General features: G+C 40.6%; 1 protein-coding gene across 1 annotated transcript; it reads right to left on the reverse strand.

Annotated features, from left to right (window-relative positions):
- Positions 1-5,232: 5,232 nt before the first annotated feature.
- LOC119652207 (gustatory and odorant receptor 22-like) lies at positions 5,233-13,209 on the reverse strand. Its single transcript, XM_038056147.1, has 7 exons — positions 13,030-13,209; positions 6,620-6,946; positions 6,396-6,525; positions 6,192-6,322; positions 5,998-6,125; positions 5,615-5,933; positions 5,233-5,549 (listed from the first exon to the last, which is right to left on the reverse strand). The coding sequence occupies exons 1-7, from the start codon at positions 13,207-13,209 to the stop codon at positions 5,442-5,444; spliced, it is 1,323 nt and encodes a 440-aa protein (XP_037912075.1). The 3' UTR covers positions 5,233-5,441.
- Positions 13,210-14,631: the final 1,422 nt, after the last annotated feature.

Consider the following 14,631-nt stretch of genomic DNA (forward strand, 5'->3'; position numbering starts at 1 on the left):
TAAGGATAGCTTCAAGTGCCGCAGTCGGCGTAATACTCATTGCTCCAGTAATACTTGGGAACCAAGCCCCTGAATCTGCGTTAGCAGCTTCCTGCTGTTAGCAAAGTTCAGTCTCGGCCACCAGACGATGCATACATGCATACGTATCCGTTTTGGTGCTTCTACCTTAACTTGGAATTGAAATGTACTCCTGAATACTGAACTGTTTGTACTAGTTGGATCTTCGCCCCTGCTAAGGTGGGTAGCGTATAGCTATACGCCCCACCTGACGTCCCTAGTGAACATAACTAGTCCAATCTTCTATTATGGAAGCACCAACTGTGGATTTCATGCAGAGTTGCATTCAAGGGGTCACATACTGGTTCAGCAAACTTCCCGGTAATTATTACGGTTAGGTCGTCCGCAAATGTTTGCGCGAAGACTTTTTTGTCTTCCAAGAGCCACAGCAGGGTATCCATTACCAAGAGCCATAACAACGGAGAGAGAACCCCTCCCTGTGGCCAGCCCATATGACATCCTGCCTCAATAGACACCTGGCCGACCAATATGTGAATTTTTCTCCACTCTAGCGTGTGAAGGATCCAACTGATCAACAGCGGTTCGATTCCATGCTGTCTTGCCGCGAATGAGGCATAATTGAAGGCACCTTCGATCTCCATGATTGCCCCTAAGGCGTATTCTTTTTCGGTTATCACATTTTCAATTTTTGCCGTGAGTTCATGGAGTGCTGTCTCCGTGGATTTCTGACCTTTCTGGTAGGCGTATTGCCTATGGTGAAGTGGCCACTTAAGAATGTGTGTATCCCCTATGAACCGATCTATTATACTAGCCTTTCTAGTCCTTTCAGTAAAAAGGACGTTAAACTAATCGGTCGGAAGCATTTTGCGTCTGTGTAGGTGGGTTTCCCTGGTTTGGAAATAAATAACACCTTCACATCACGCCAATTAATTGGCATATAAGTATTGGCTAGGCATGCACGATATATATTCCGGATATGGAGAACCAGGACATCCATTCTCTCAATAACTAGTGCAGGAATGATGTAAAGCATCAGCAACTATGCTGTCCTTGCCGGACACATGCTGTATGTCGGACGTGAACTGGCTTATAAAGCTTAGGTGTCGAAGCTGACGAGGGGACGCTTTGTCGGGCTTTTGTTTTAAAGCATACGTGAGAGGCTTATGGTTCGTGAACACTGTGAACAGCCTGCCTTCTAGGGAGAAATGGAAGTATTATATTTAATGCTCAAGTACGTGGCAAGCAGTTCTCGATCGTAGATGCTGTAGTTCCGTTGATCGGGGTTCAACTGTTTAGAGAAAAAGCTCAACGGCTGCCAGACTTGATTCACCTTTTGGTGAAGAGCAACACCTACTGCGATGTCAGAGGCATCAACAAAAACGGCTAGCGGTGCATCTTGTCGAGGAAATGCCAAGAGTGTAGCATCAGCCAGTTGTTGTTAGGATTTGTCAAACGCGCGGATGGCCTCTTCAGACCACACAATCTCTCGTGTGCCTTTTGTTTTAGGGCCAGACAAGTACGCGTTCAAAACGGACTGGTGTTGGGCGGCCTTGGGCATTAAACGACGATAGAAGTTTAGCATGTCCAAGAACCTTCGCAACTCCTTCACAGTTTTCGGACGCGAGAAGCTTGAGATAGCAACTTGTCTGGGTCGGGCTGTATTCCGTCAGGGGAAATGAAGTGGCCGAGGAACCTCACCTCTGTCTGGAGAAACTTGCATTTATCAACGTTTATGACTAAACCGGCCGCAAGGGGACGTTGAAAAATGCACTCAAGATGAGCTAATCCCACTGCGCCACTACCATATTGCCCAATTGACTTGGTTTTTTTCATCGTATTTAGTATATCTTTCTCTATACGATGACTCTCCAGTTTTTTAATTGGATGAAAAATGTGGTTTCGCCATGTAAAAAACCATCAAATTTTTTTTTAAACTCCACCATTTTGTTTATTTTTTTTTTTTTGGATCATTTAATAGGCATTGCCTTCTAGTTTAACGAATTATTTTTTTTTTATTTCACGCAGTATGAAATTCATAAACACTGCAGCCGTGTTTTGACGAAGCTCCGCAGATCGCAGACAGTTTGCAGGGGTCGAATATTTTTTTTTCCAAAACCATGTGCACACTATTTATCTAAAAATACACCCTCAAGATTTCAAAACATTCAATAAAATTGTTTAAAAAAATTCCAAAAAACTGCCTTTTATTTAGGCAAACACACTAGTTGACCCCTTTAAGCATCTTAGCCCATCTGGATATGGAGAGATCACACAATTTAGCAATACATAGAGTCATATGGATATTTCTATGCGTGGAGGTGCTTGCCCTATTAAACTGGTGTAACCAAACCTCCATGAATACATTATCCATTGCTTTTACAGACAAACCTAACGTTATTTTCGCCCTTAGCTTTGGACGTATAGGTCTCCCATCCTGCGGTTTCCTCCATGATTCAAAAGTGATTACCTGGTGGTCGCTATAGTGTTTACATCATCTTCGTTGACCAGTACTATATCTATGTAACTGAGCAACTGCAGCCCCCTGCGTTAGCCTCTTTACTGGTTCACTCAGCAGTAATAACCTTTGAGCTTCATCGTTTTCTGTGGAGAACAGGGTTTTCTAGTATGTCTTCAAATTCAGACAATACGAGACTTGGTCGGGCATAGCATAGCGCTATACATATCTATACCGCCGCCAGTCGAATGACCCATAGTAAATTGTATGGCTCCATACACGTCCATATCGCCGCTCTACCACTTGTGTCCACCACTTCGCACGTAGCACGAAACAACATGCGGTAACAAATTTTTCAGTTGTCCTGTGAAGGACGTTAACGGTCAACCACGCATCCACGATGACGAGCAACTGAACAGGTGGAAAGAACACTTCACCACGATTCGTAACTGTATCACATTCAGAGGAAATTGCTAATCAGGCAGAGCATCGAAAGCGGCGATCAATTTGTATATCCAGAAAGCAGTTATCTCAACAAGAAGATCAAGTTGAGACGGTCTGTGCTGGTGCTGGCTCCAAGCATTCGTACACCTTTCTGCGACGTATCATCGGTGTACGCTGGCCTGAAACTATTACAACCGAATTACTTGGTCAGCACACAGGCCTGACACCCATATGCGTTGTGATCGAAGTCGGCAGTGGCAGTGAATAAGTCACCCATTAAGGAGCGGGGATAATTGCTTTGCTGACTTTGCTATCAAGTAGGATCCACTCTACCAAGATGGCCGACGAGTGAGTCGCTCCAAAGGCACTTGGTGCAGAGCAGTAGAGAAGAAGTGCAGGCATCCCAGAAAAACGCGGGACCGCTAACGATGGCGCGTAGATGTGGCTGATGCACTATATCCCATCAACCATATATATATGTTACCAGTTTTCTTGGATACGACTGCATGTATTAGGATGAAATTTTACGGACGTATACAGACTATGGAATTGCAGGCACACAGTTAAAGGCATTTTTTTGTGTGTAGTTTAAGAAGAGGAAGGGACCTCCACACAAGTAAGGAGGCGGTGCAACATTTTTCTTCTAATTGTAGCCGCTTTTGGTTTCCCAACCGGAAGATCTCTACTAATACTTTACAAAGCAGATCTCAGATTTGACATAAATTGCAAGGGCAAAAAGTTCAAGCTCAAAGTAAAACGGACTCATTTTTGGAAAGTACCAACCTGGAAAATTTGAAGCTCCCTTTAACTTTATTGCATGATTACATTTATGCATAAATGTAAACCATAATAACAGGTTGCATAAATGTAAGCCATAATACAGGGTATCATACTGGAAGGTTTGAAGAAAATTGTATTCTTATTAACAGAGTTATAGCATTCTATCTATTTTGAGCCAATTTACTGTCCCCTGTAGAATGTCAGCATTACATTGAAGTAAATATTCTGAACTAATATACCTTATGAACTGCTCGTTACAATCGTCGTATAACAAAATATTCCCACTTATGAAATACACACACAATAATTGAGGAATAACAGTTGGGCTAAAAGGTTCGCAGGCTAACATAGAAAACATTTTTTTTTTATAAAATTTGATTTTATTATTCAATATGGTTGCCTTCGAGGGCAATGCAACGATTATAGCAGTCATACAATTTTTCGATACCATTTTTATAGTACGATTTGCCTTAGTCTCAAAATAGGCCTCACTTTCGGCGATTACCTTTTCATCGGCTCTAAATTTTTTTCCGGCGAGCATTCTCTTGAGCTTTGAGAACAAGAAAAAAACGCTGGGGGGCAGATCTGGCGGCAAATGTGGAAGCAATTCGAAGCACAATTCATACAAGTTTGCCATCGTTTTCATTTATTTGTGACACTATGCATTGTCTTGATCAAACAATACTATCTTTTTCTTCAAATGGTACAATAGTTCTATGCGATAGTCTGTTATTGGTTTTTCACTTCTCAAGATAGTCGATGAATATTATACCATGCGAATCCTAAAATACTGATGCCATAGCCTTGCCAAGCGACTGTTGCGTCGGTTCACCACGTACAGTTCACTCCGATGACGATCGCTTTGATTCTGGTGTGAAATAATGGAGCCATGTTTCGTCCATTGTCACTTATCGACGCACAAATTTGGTTTTTTATGGAAGAAGAGCTTTAAATACTGCTCAGAATCGTCAACTCGTTGTTGTTTTTGGTCAATTGTGAGCTCCTACGGCACTCACCTTGAACAGAACTTTTGCATACCCAAACATTCTTTAGAGCCTCAGCTATCTCGATCAACTTCACTTTGCGGTCACCCAAAATCACTATGTGGAATTTTTTGGTGTTTTCGTCGGTAACAGCCTCTTTGGGGCATCCACTGCGTGCATCGTCCTAGGTGCTCATTTCGCCTCGTTTAAACTTAGCAAACCACTTCTCAATGTTTGATTTTGGTGCAAAGTCTGCATAATGGTTATCAGCCGAGCCTTGGCATCAATAATATTTTTCTTTTTCCAAAAAAGTAACGCTTCATTGACACACGAAAGTACTTTTTATCCATTTTCTTCGAACTAACAAAAGTTGCTTCACTCAAAATGTTCTATCCCACAAACTAATAGCCGGGCAGCTGTCAAATTTGTACACGTCTTTTGAAGGGGAGGGTTAACTAAAAATCATATGGATTTTATACTAGTGGCGCTATCTGTGTGTTAGCCTACGAACTTTCCAGCCCAACTGTTTATTGATAATTTGCGGATAAAAACTAGAAATTTCATCAACAATTTTTCCAAGAGCTACAAATAAACAAAATACTGCACTTGACTACAATGCACATGAATTCTACTAATTGAATGTACATATATTTGTGCAATATCAATCCATTGTTTTTATGAAATAAATGTCAATCTTAATTTTTCGAACATCCAAGAACTAGAGATAACATCGGGGATGAGATATTGATTTATTCCCAAATCTACATCTTCTTAACTGCATTCTGAACTCCAATAGCCTGATTTTGAGCAATCAGCGTAAGTTTGAATTGGAGCAGTACTATCAAATAAATTGCAACAGTTCCAACCACCTGGAAGGATTTAATTTATTAGTAACGAGTAAATCATTTTTATTAAAATTCAATGCCGATCCTACCGATGAAAGTAGCTCTCGATTCACATTGCCGTAACCACTCAAATTCACAATTGCTGGGTTCATTTCGATAGCTTGGATGAACAAATCCACTTCCTTTTGAGCTTGCATATCAATACTAAGTACATTGGTTGATAGCAAAGTGTCCTGTACTCCTTGCGCAACTTCCAAAGTGGCTTTATGCGAGCAGTCACAGAAAATGAAGAGCAAAGTAGAACAATAGATTGTGCACACAACTAAGCCACCAACTTTCAGTGAAAACTCTCCATGGTCAAATATGTCGGAGAAGGCACCGTAAATAGCAATCGTGATGTTGACTGACCTGTGAAAATAAATCTTCCCTCTAAGATGTTCTTTGCCTGGAAATTAGAAATGAAGTCGCTTACATGAATATAATGTATGTCGAGTAAGTTCGTGCGTATGCTGTTCCCAGCATTTGTAAGAGTTCACTCAAATTAAGCCACAAGAAACGATACTGGGAGAGCATGTATGATGAGCATTCCGCGGTTATGTCCTATTGCAGTCCCAGGGAAAATAAAAAAAAAATGTTCATAAAGCCTGGATTCGTATGCGTACTTACTCGTTTGAAGCACTCAGAAAGTCCCTTTGATGCAGCCTTTATTGCCCTTGAATTTATGTACCAAAGAGAACAGTTCATATTTATCATTGTTATAATATGATAATATGCCAGTGTATGCCATAGAGGGTAACCTGAATCCAGCAGATATGCGTATATAATACATAGAACAATTCTCAAGGGGGTGTAGATATTGGCAATACTTACCATCCAACATGGAGCTCAACGAAAGCAAAAAGAGCACCGCACATATCAAGCACCCCACAAACAAAATCACGATGAGTATCTTCAGCTTCGGGAACTGTAGGGTGATGTTAGTTACTCTGTAGTACCTCACCTGCAAGGATAATTCTCAATACATTGCATGCATTGGAGTGCATCATTTCATTTCTGATCACTTCTAAGCAAGGGGATCCACTCCTCAAAATTACCTGAAAGTGACCCCACATTGTTTTGTATTCAGCGACTTTTTTAGCCACTCCCCATCCTACAAATGGAATCCAAAAATGAGGGATGAGGAACAGAATGAATATAATTGCATAAATATATTCATCAAACTCCTTTGTCGTCTGTAATATTTTCACACGCTCGTAGCCAATACGCAATACAACCAATGTCATGAGCGAGTAGAAAATCAAGGCGTAAGTCGTAGCTGACGATTTCCAACTGAAGGTTACAAGTCCAGGTCCTGACCTGGTAATGGGCATAACGGCCAACAATTGAAATAATTTCAGGAGCAATTTGTGATCCCTGTAAAACTGGAAAAGTGAAAAAACTATTATTGTATGCAAATTGATTATGAAATTATAATAACAAATCGAAAACCGATGCTTCAGGTATCACAAGTTTTCCGTATGTCTTATGCAAGGATATCTAAATGCACGATTGTTCTACTTGTACGTTGGCCCTAATGTACATATTTGTATTCACTTTCGCGTGATATGGGCATTCTATATTTCGGACTATAGTAAATTTACAAGAAACCATCAACTTTGTTAATAATGATATGATTTCCACCAAACTTTCCAACACCATGCTTCATGATCGATGTTGCTGCAAAGTTTTATGGTTTTAGAGAGATTGCCTGTCAATTTTCAAAAAATATAGAGCAAAATACTGTTATTAACTTTATTTGAACAGATATTCGTATGTAGGATACTTTTTATATCTCTGATTAAGCGGATCTCCCGTTGCGGTCGAAAATGTGCAAGAATATGCTGGAAGTTGAATCACCTATGTATAGTCTTCTTCGCTCGGGCACACAGAGCAAAACTACTGATTGGCAAAGATATTTGTTTATTTCTAAACCAAATCATATCAAACCTCCCAGTTGATGACCCCGAAAAATCACTATCCAGCCTAGGAGGGAACTAACCTGGGCCGGCTACAGGTTTGGACAGCAATTACGAATCGGGTACATATGAGCTGACAGCTTTTTTTATTCTGTCACGTTAGTACACTGGAGTGATATTTCGTTGGAACGGTTCTCAGGCAGCTATAACACGTCCGTACCAAAAAGAATATATTCATAACGGTAAATGCTTCGATTCTGGAAGGCAAACTAACATGTCAGAGTCTTGGAAAATCGTCTTTTTTTTTTGTTACAGAATTCCTCTTGCGAATATTGAGGGATTACCTGAGAGACGCCCCTTACCCTATGTCTATGTCTGAAAAGCGTCATATGATGATTTGCTGTAAATTGAAATGTCCGACAAAACCAATCTGGTCACATACGATCATGATGTTACGGGACTAGCTAAAACACACTTTATCAAACAAACTTAGCGAACAGTAAAAATGGTAGTAGAAGCAAATGAATGACGCCGCTCGTGAAAAGAGGTCTCATAATGTCAGCGCATGGCAGTTATTCTATAGAAACTGTGATTGTCATAGTAAATGCTTACTTGCCTGAGGGCCCAAATATTTTCAGATATTTCAATTGAAGCCGTGTTGTAAATTGAAGTCGGAGAAGGTAAAGATGGATTGAAAAGACGTTAGGGTCTCTCAAATTCCCTGAAACTAAGTAAGTCTAGCCTGATGTAATATGTCAACCGGTCCCAATTCAGTGTACCATTGATTTCGTAAAGGGTATGGATCCACTTTCAACCACTCCATTTCAGAATTCGCGGAAAATAGATGCACGACGTGCGAAATAGAACTGAGAGCCCGAGTTTCTGAGAGACGCATCAAATCCATTCTTTTAATTGAGAAAACAACCCAGATGATCACAACTAACATATGAGACTTTTTCGAAGAGAAATGTCCACTCAATACGCCAAAGACGAGTAAAACACCATGTTCGACCTCGGATTTGGCAAAACAGAGGAGAGCAACAAGGGTGCTCCTCAACCGAACTCTAAAATCTGATTCAGATGCTGACTGAAATGGGTATTCCATTGCAACAACAGATCAGAAAGTTCTAAATGTCGGCAAAGCAATCATTGAGGAAACGTTTTTCCGAAGAGACTGACTCTGTTGAGGCAACCTCAAAATTGAATGGGATCCTTGTCAAAGAACATAGCCAGCCAGGGGTATACGGAAAGCAATGAAGAAACAGCAAACCATATGCTTGAAGGGCATCTTCCATACTGCCTTGGAATATCAAATCAGGTCACTCAATCGAGTGACTGGACTCTGGCTTGCAAAATAGTATCACTAGAACGAGTAAAATGGGCATAGATACAAATCTTCGGGTTCGGATGGCGTTATTCCTCCTCTAATAATAGAAGGAGTGGCAGAGACGCAAAAAGTTTCCGATCGATAATTCTAGCTTCTTTTCTACTAAAAGGATTGGATCGGTTCATAAGGGATACTCACTTCAATGCAGGCAACATACCTACCAGAAAGACAAATCCACGGAGACAGCACGCCATGAGCTCACGGAAAAAATTGAGAAGGTGATCTCCGAAAAAGAATACGCCTTAGGCGCATTCAGGGACATAGAAGGCGCCTTTAATTATGCCTCATTCGGGGTAATTTTTAAAGTGACAACACCGCATTGAATTGATCCGCTATTAATCATTTGAATCTCCATATGCTGGAGTGGAGAAAGATCTATATATTACCACATATTAGTTGGACAGAAGTCTATTGAGGTAAGATGTCTATAGGGCTATGGGGTTATGGCTTCTAGTAATAGACACCTTGTAAAGGCTCCTAAAGGACGCAAAGGTCATTACACAAATATTTGCTGACGATCTAGCCGTAATTAGTATGTGACCCCTTGAAAACAACTCTGCATGAAATCCACAGTTGGTGCTTTCGTGACGGACTCACGGTGAACGCTAGGAAGACTGGATTAATTATGTTCACTAGGAGTGTTGGATCGGTTAGCTATACGCTACCCACCTTATCAGTGGCGGAAATCCAGTTGGTAAAAACAGTCAAGTATTTAGGAATACATTTCGTCTCCAAGCAAACGTGGAAACACCATACCGACCAGTTACATCACACCACACCATCTACATGCATAATAAAGCCCACTTTGATGTTTGCATGCATCGTCTGGTGACCAGGTCTGAATTTTGCTGACAGCAGGAAGCTGCTGGTGCAGTTTCGAAGACTGGATGACAGGATTTTTGATTCTGAGCTCCTCGAAGGCTACTCTGTCTTTCGTTGTGACAAAGAATGCGCTGCGCTTGGCAAGACAACTAGTGTAGGGGCTCTAATAGCTTCCCCTCTCCGCGACGAAATCATATTTTTTGCTCCACCTCCTCCACCTACGATTCTATCACCATGCGTGTCTTTTCGCCAAACGTATGTCCCTCTATCATATCGTGTGTATATTTTCACTGCCTAAGCCCGCCTTCTCTGTACGAGGACTTCTTCGACAGATTATCAGAGGTCCTAATCGTTTTGTTTCCCTCACTTCCTTTCATCCTCTGTAGAAATTTAATCTTCCTATGCTCTCCTGGCCCATTACTCCTGGCTTTCCCTCCCTCTCTAATAACTCCCCCCACCATTCCCTTTCTCTATCCACTTTCATGTACACGTGTGGAGTGCTCCAGTTTACCCTTTCTAGAAACCACTTAGATAGCACTCTTGATCTTATCCTCTCTAAACTTCCTGTGCGTTGCCTTTCGCAATCCCTTCATGCTCCATCTTACGTTGCCCCTGACGCCCATCATCTTGCTCTCGAATTCGATGCTCAGATATCCCTACTTCACTCTACTGTCGCTTGCAAGCCTACCAAGCTCAACTTTCGTAAGGTGAAGTTCGAAGGTCTGAACTCGTCAATAAACTGGATCCCCCTCCTCTCTCCATTTACGTGTAACCAAACATTCAACACCTTCTATACCATTTTATCTGATCTTCCTCCTTGTTACGTTCCCTCCTCTCCTAAGTGCTTACGCTCTTACCCCGTCTGGTTCACCGCTGAAGTTCACAAAAAAACTACGTCAAAAATACACTGCGTGGAAGATGTTCCTGGTGGTGCTGCGAAAAGCAACTAATGACGCATATAGGCTTAATATCTTTGGCGCGTGGAAAAACGACCAATCATTCCACACGTCAGGTAGCTCTGATGCCTGTCGATCACATGGTTTCCAGATTCGCCTTTGGAAAGAGAGGAAAATGGCCACGAGACGTTTGCAATTACAGACCTAATAATCTTCACCGAGAGATCAGTCATGAAAGACGGATCGAGTGCAAAGGTTGTATCAGAAAACGCGATTATGAAACTGGTTCGATCCCTTGGAGAATGAGGACCATAATCCAGGACGGGATTTCTGCATGCCATTTTATTACCAATAGAAGCATGGAAGATGTTTTGAAGTCTTCAAATACCATAGGCAGGCCTACCCTCCACTCCATTGTCTCAATTTAGCCTAACCTGTGGTCACTGTTAGCCTTGCCAATTACATTCTCAAAGAAATTGTTAACTTAGTCATTAAAAACTGCCACCTACAGCGATGTTTCTGCGTTACATCCTCGGTTATGGATGACAGGGAATATTTTGACTAGTTGGTAGATCAGTGAGAACAAGAATATGATGGGTAAAATTCAATCAAAGACTAATCAGAAACGTAAGTTAAAAAAAGTAAGTGAAATTTTCAATTTCTTAAGGGGTTTTTCTAGTGCTAAACGCGGAAAACAAGGTGTCACTTTAATCATATTAAAAAACAAGTCGGAATACCGTAAGATATAAAGGTATAAAGGTTTTGTGTTCATCTTGTTTGAGAAATTTGTTATTCATATTTTCCCATTTGGAGGTATATCCAATTTCAAATATTCCTTGATACATGACATTTCCAAACTCCAACAATTTGACAATGACATATATATTTCCAAACTCCTATTCCGCCGTCCATATGAGTTCACTTTATATGATGGTGACATCATACACGTCTTAGAGTGCATAAATTCACGTGAAATACCTGATTTTGACCTTCTATAACTTTGTTAATAATTGTTAAATTTTTATCAAACTTTCCAAAATTATGCTTGAATTATTACTTACAACCTCACCACCATTTTGTAGTTCTAGGATGAACTTAAGGGTGGTTTTCGGGTAAATTTCTACAATATGGTGATATACTATTATTAATTTTATTTGAATAGGTATCGGAATGGAATATATTTTGAGGCCTAAATTTCGTATGAGTACGCCTTTGGGATTGTTTTCAGATGAATGGCTGGATAGGTTCTGAGATCGGGAGCTGTTATGCTTTTTGGGGCATACATTTTGAGCTTTCACTCCCCTATGTTTCTTACGGTATCAAAAAGTTCATCAGTTTCGAAAAGTACTAATGGAGCCCTTTTATTTGTTAACCCACACGACGATATTTTGTGAAAAAGACTGCACAACTCTTCCACATGTATGGGGATCCCCCCCCCCTTAAACACAGTGCAAAATGCCACCCGTTGCATGTAAAGGGATTCAAAGACCACACGTTCTCTCCAAATTTGATAAGAATTGGTTTAGCCGTTTCCGAATAAATCGGGAGTGACAAACAGACAGACATCGGGTCGATTCTAAAAAGGTGTGTGAAACACAAAACCTGAAAAAGAAAGGCTTTAATTCTTAGGATAAAAATTTTATGGTTACAAAAAAGAAACAAGTCGGGAAACCGGAAGCTAGACGGTTTGTGTTTCCCTATGTGACGGTTTGTGTTTCCCTATGTGAGGAATAATGACAGTTCCCTGTATACACTCGAATGTCAAGTATTCTCGTTAATAATGACGTCAGCATTTTATTTGTATGGCTTAGGATAAGTTTGAACTGCTATAACTTCGACACTAATAGCCAGATTTCCTTCCTTCCCTCCTTTTCCTTGGCATGCGTATGCGCAATACTGGTCTCTCTGCCCGTGCCCCCAGGATGAACTTGAGGTTGTTCTGTCAATTTCTAAAAGCCTGTAATATACTATTAGTATGTTTATTTGAGCAGATATCGGAATGAAACATATTTTGAGGCCTAGATCATATATAAGCGCACCTTCCTGATTTTTTTCGGATTTTTGGGTTGGGTAGTTTCCGAAAATGAGTCCTGTCTCATTTTAAGTTTGTACATCTTAACTCCTTACTCGCGCACTTTACAATTCACGTTAAAACTAATCAAACTTGGAAGGTACTAATCGAGACCGTTGGTTTGATACCTCATATGACTATATCCAAGAACCAAAAATATAATCTCTTGCCCACCTACATGTATTGGCTTAGGCAGAATATTTAGTGTTACTTCAAGTTTATAGATTCATCTTCACAAAGTAGTACCTATCGGATGTATCTTTTGCATGAGAACATCTCACACTATATTAACATATAAATAAGTACGCATATTGGCAGACTGTATCCACCACTTTCACATTGCGGAAATTAAAATTAAATGCTTTTACCGAACCTGGTCATATTTTTCCACTGTCTCCCCGTGTCGTGACTTAAGCTGGGCCCGCATGAACCGTTCGCTATCTTTCCCGTTGAAGCCATACTTTCCTTCTCCTTTGGCTAATTTAGTAATATCCTTTTGGAGAAGTGTCCCGTTTATCGCAGCTTCAAATTCATTATCCGGAATTCGGAACATATCAATGATAACTATTCCGCCTTATACGCACTATCACCGACTACAAAATGTCCTAATGAGTAACGATCTGAGAACTAACAGGGTTACATGAGAAAGAGTGTTAAAGGCAATTAGGACGGCTAATTGCGTAAATGATTCATAATTAAATATTCCTCCATCTTGTAGCACGCACCTTTAGCTTTGTTAGGAAACTATTGACTGTTCCAACTCATTGTAGGAAAAGTCCTTCAAAAATTCATTAAGTAAACTAGACGAGCGACTTTGAGCAACTCAATATTTTAATTATCTGCATCAAAGAGCCTCTACCCTTACTACTATAAACATTCGGAATTCTACTCTATATTCTGAGGAAGGCAATTTTGTTTTTACTAAGTTTTTCTAAAATTTTGGTTAGCAATGAAATACTATATTCTTAGGTACATACTTGCATACTGATAACAGGTAAGAATATAAAATCTATTGATTTATTTCAAGGAGGCAAGAAAGGAGGTTACGGTTCGTGGTATGCAAATTTTTTTTGGCTTACCCAGTAGGTGAGTAATTCAGTTAAAAATTTTCTAGCTCCTCCTCGCAGTGACTCTTCCATTTGATTGAGAATTATAATCATTAGTTAAATACTTGTAAAATGTAAGTGCATATGTAATAGTAGCACAGCAAGCTCGTTAGAAAAATATATGGTACATACGCCTATTGCCGTGTCGTCTGGTGTTTCGTTAGTGGAATGATCCTCTTCTCTCTTCATGAAGACGACATCTCTGTACAGTTCTTGATAGTCTTGCTCCGAAAATCAATCTCGGTGGCTTTTGCTCTTGTTTTCGCAACCGAGAAAGTAACTGTTCTCTCTTTTCTTTTTCTTTTGGGACCATTGTAATGGACTTAATGGGAAATAGGAGGATCAAACGATCATCCTAAGTGGCCGAAAACGACCTAGAGGGCAGAGCTATCGCAGAAATTTAAAAAGTTGGCGAAATTGACTGTGAAGGTCTGCCCGCAAAGATTGAAGCTCGGTCAAAGTGCTCGACCGACACGTTCTTGCACGCCTCTGTGCTAGTCAGGCTCGAGAGTGTGGAGGGGAGGTGGTCCTTTGAGCACTTTGATCCCTCACCCGTCATTATTACAAAATTAACGTGCCTTTTCCGATGCGTGAGTCCGCACCGGATTACAAAAAAAAAAGACAATAAACGGAGGAATTCGCGAAGGCGTAATGAAGAAAAACCAGAGCACGAACTAAAATTGAAAAATAAAAAAAAGGCTTGATCGCGGCACTCGGGTCCGGAGACTTACGGCTCCATGCGCGCGGACGAGCCTTTTTTTTTGTTTTTCAATTTTAGCTCGTGCTCTGGTTTTTATTCATTAGGCCGTCGCGAATTCCTCCGTTTATTGTCTTTTTTTGTAATCCGGTGCGGACCCACGCATCGGATA

This window comes from Hermetia illucens, chromosome 3, assembly GCF_905115235.1.
Source record: "Hermetia illucens chromosome 3, iHerIll2.2.curated.20191125, whole genome shotgun sequence".
Classification (NCBI taxonomy): Eukaryota; Metazoa; Arthropoda; class Insecta; order Diptera; family Stratiomyidae; genus Hermetia; species Hermetia illucens.

Coding starts and splice junctions, on each gene's coding strand:
- LOC119652207 (XM_038056147.1), bottom strand. CDS start 13,209: ATGTTCCGAATTCCGGATAATGAATTTGAAGCTGCGATAAACGGGACA. Junction 6,126..6,191: donor TTTCTGAGTGCTTCAAACGA/GTAAGTACGCAT, acceptor GGACTGCAATAG/GACATAACCGCGGAATGCTC. Junction 5,934..5,997: donor TCGACATACATTATATTCAT/GTAAGCGACTTC, acceptor TTATTTTCACAG/GTCAGTCAACATCACGATTG.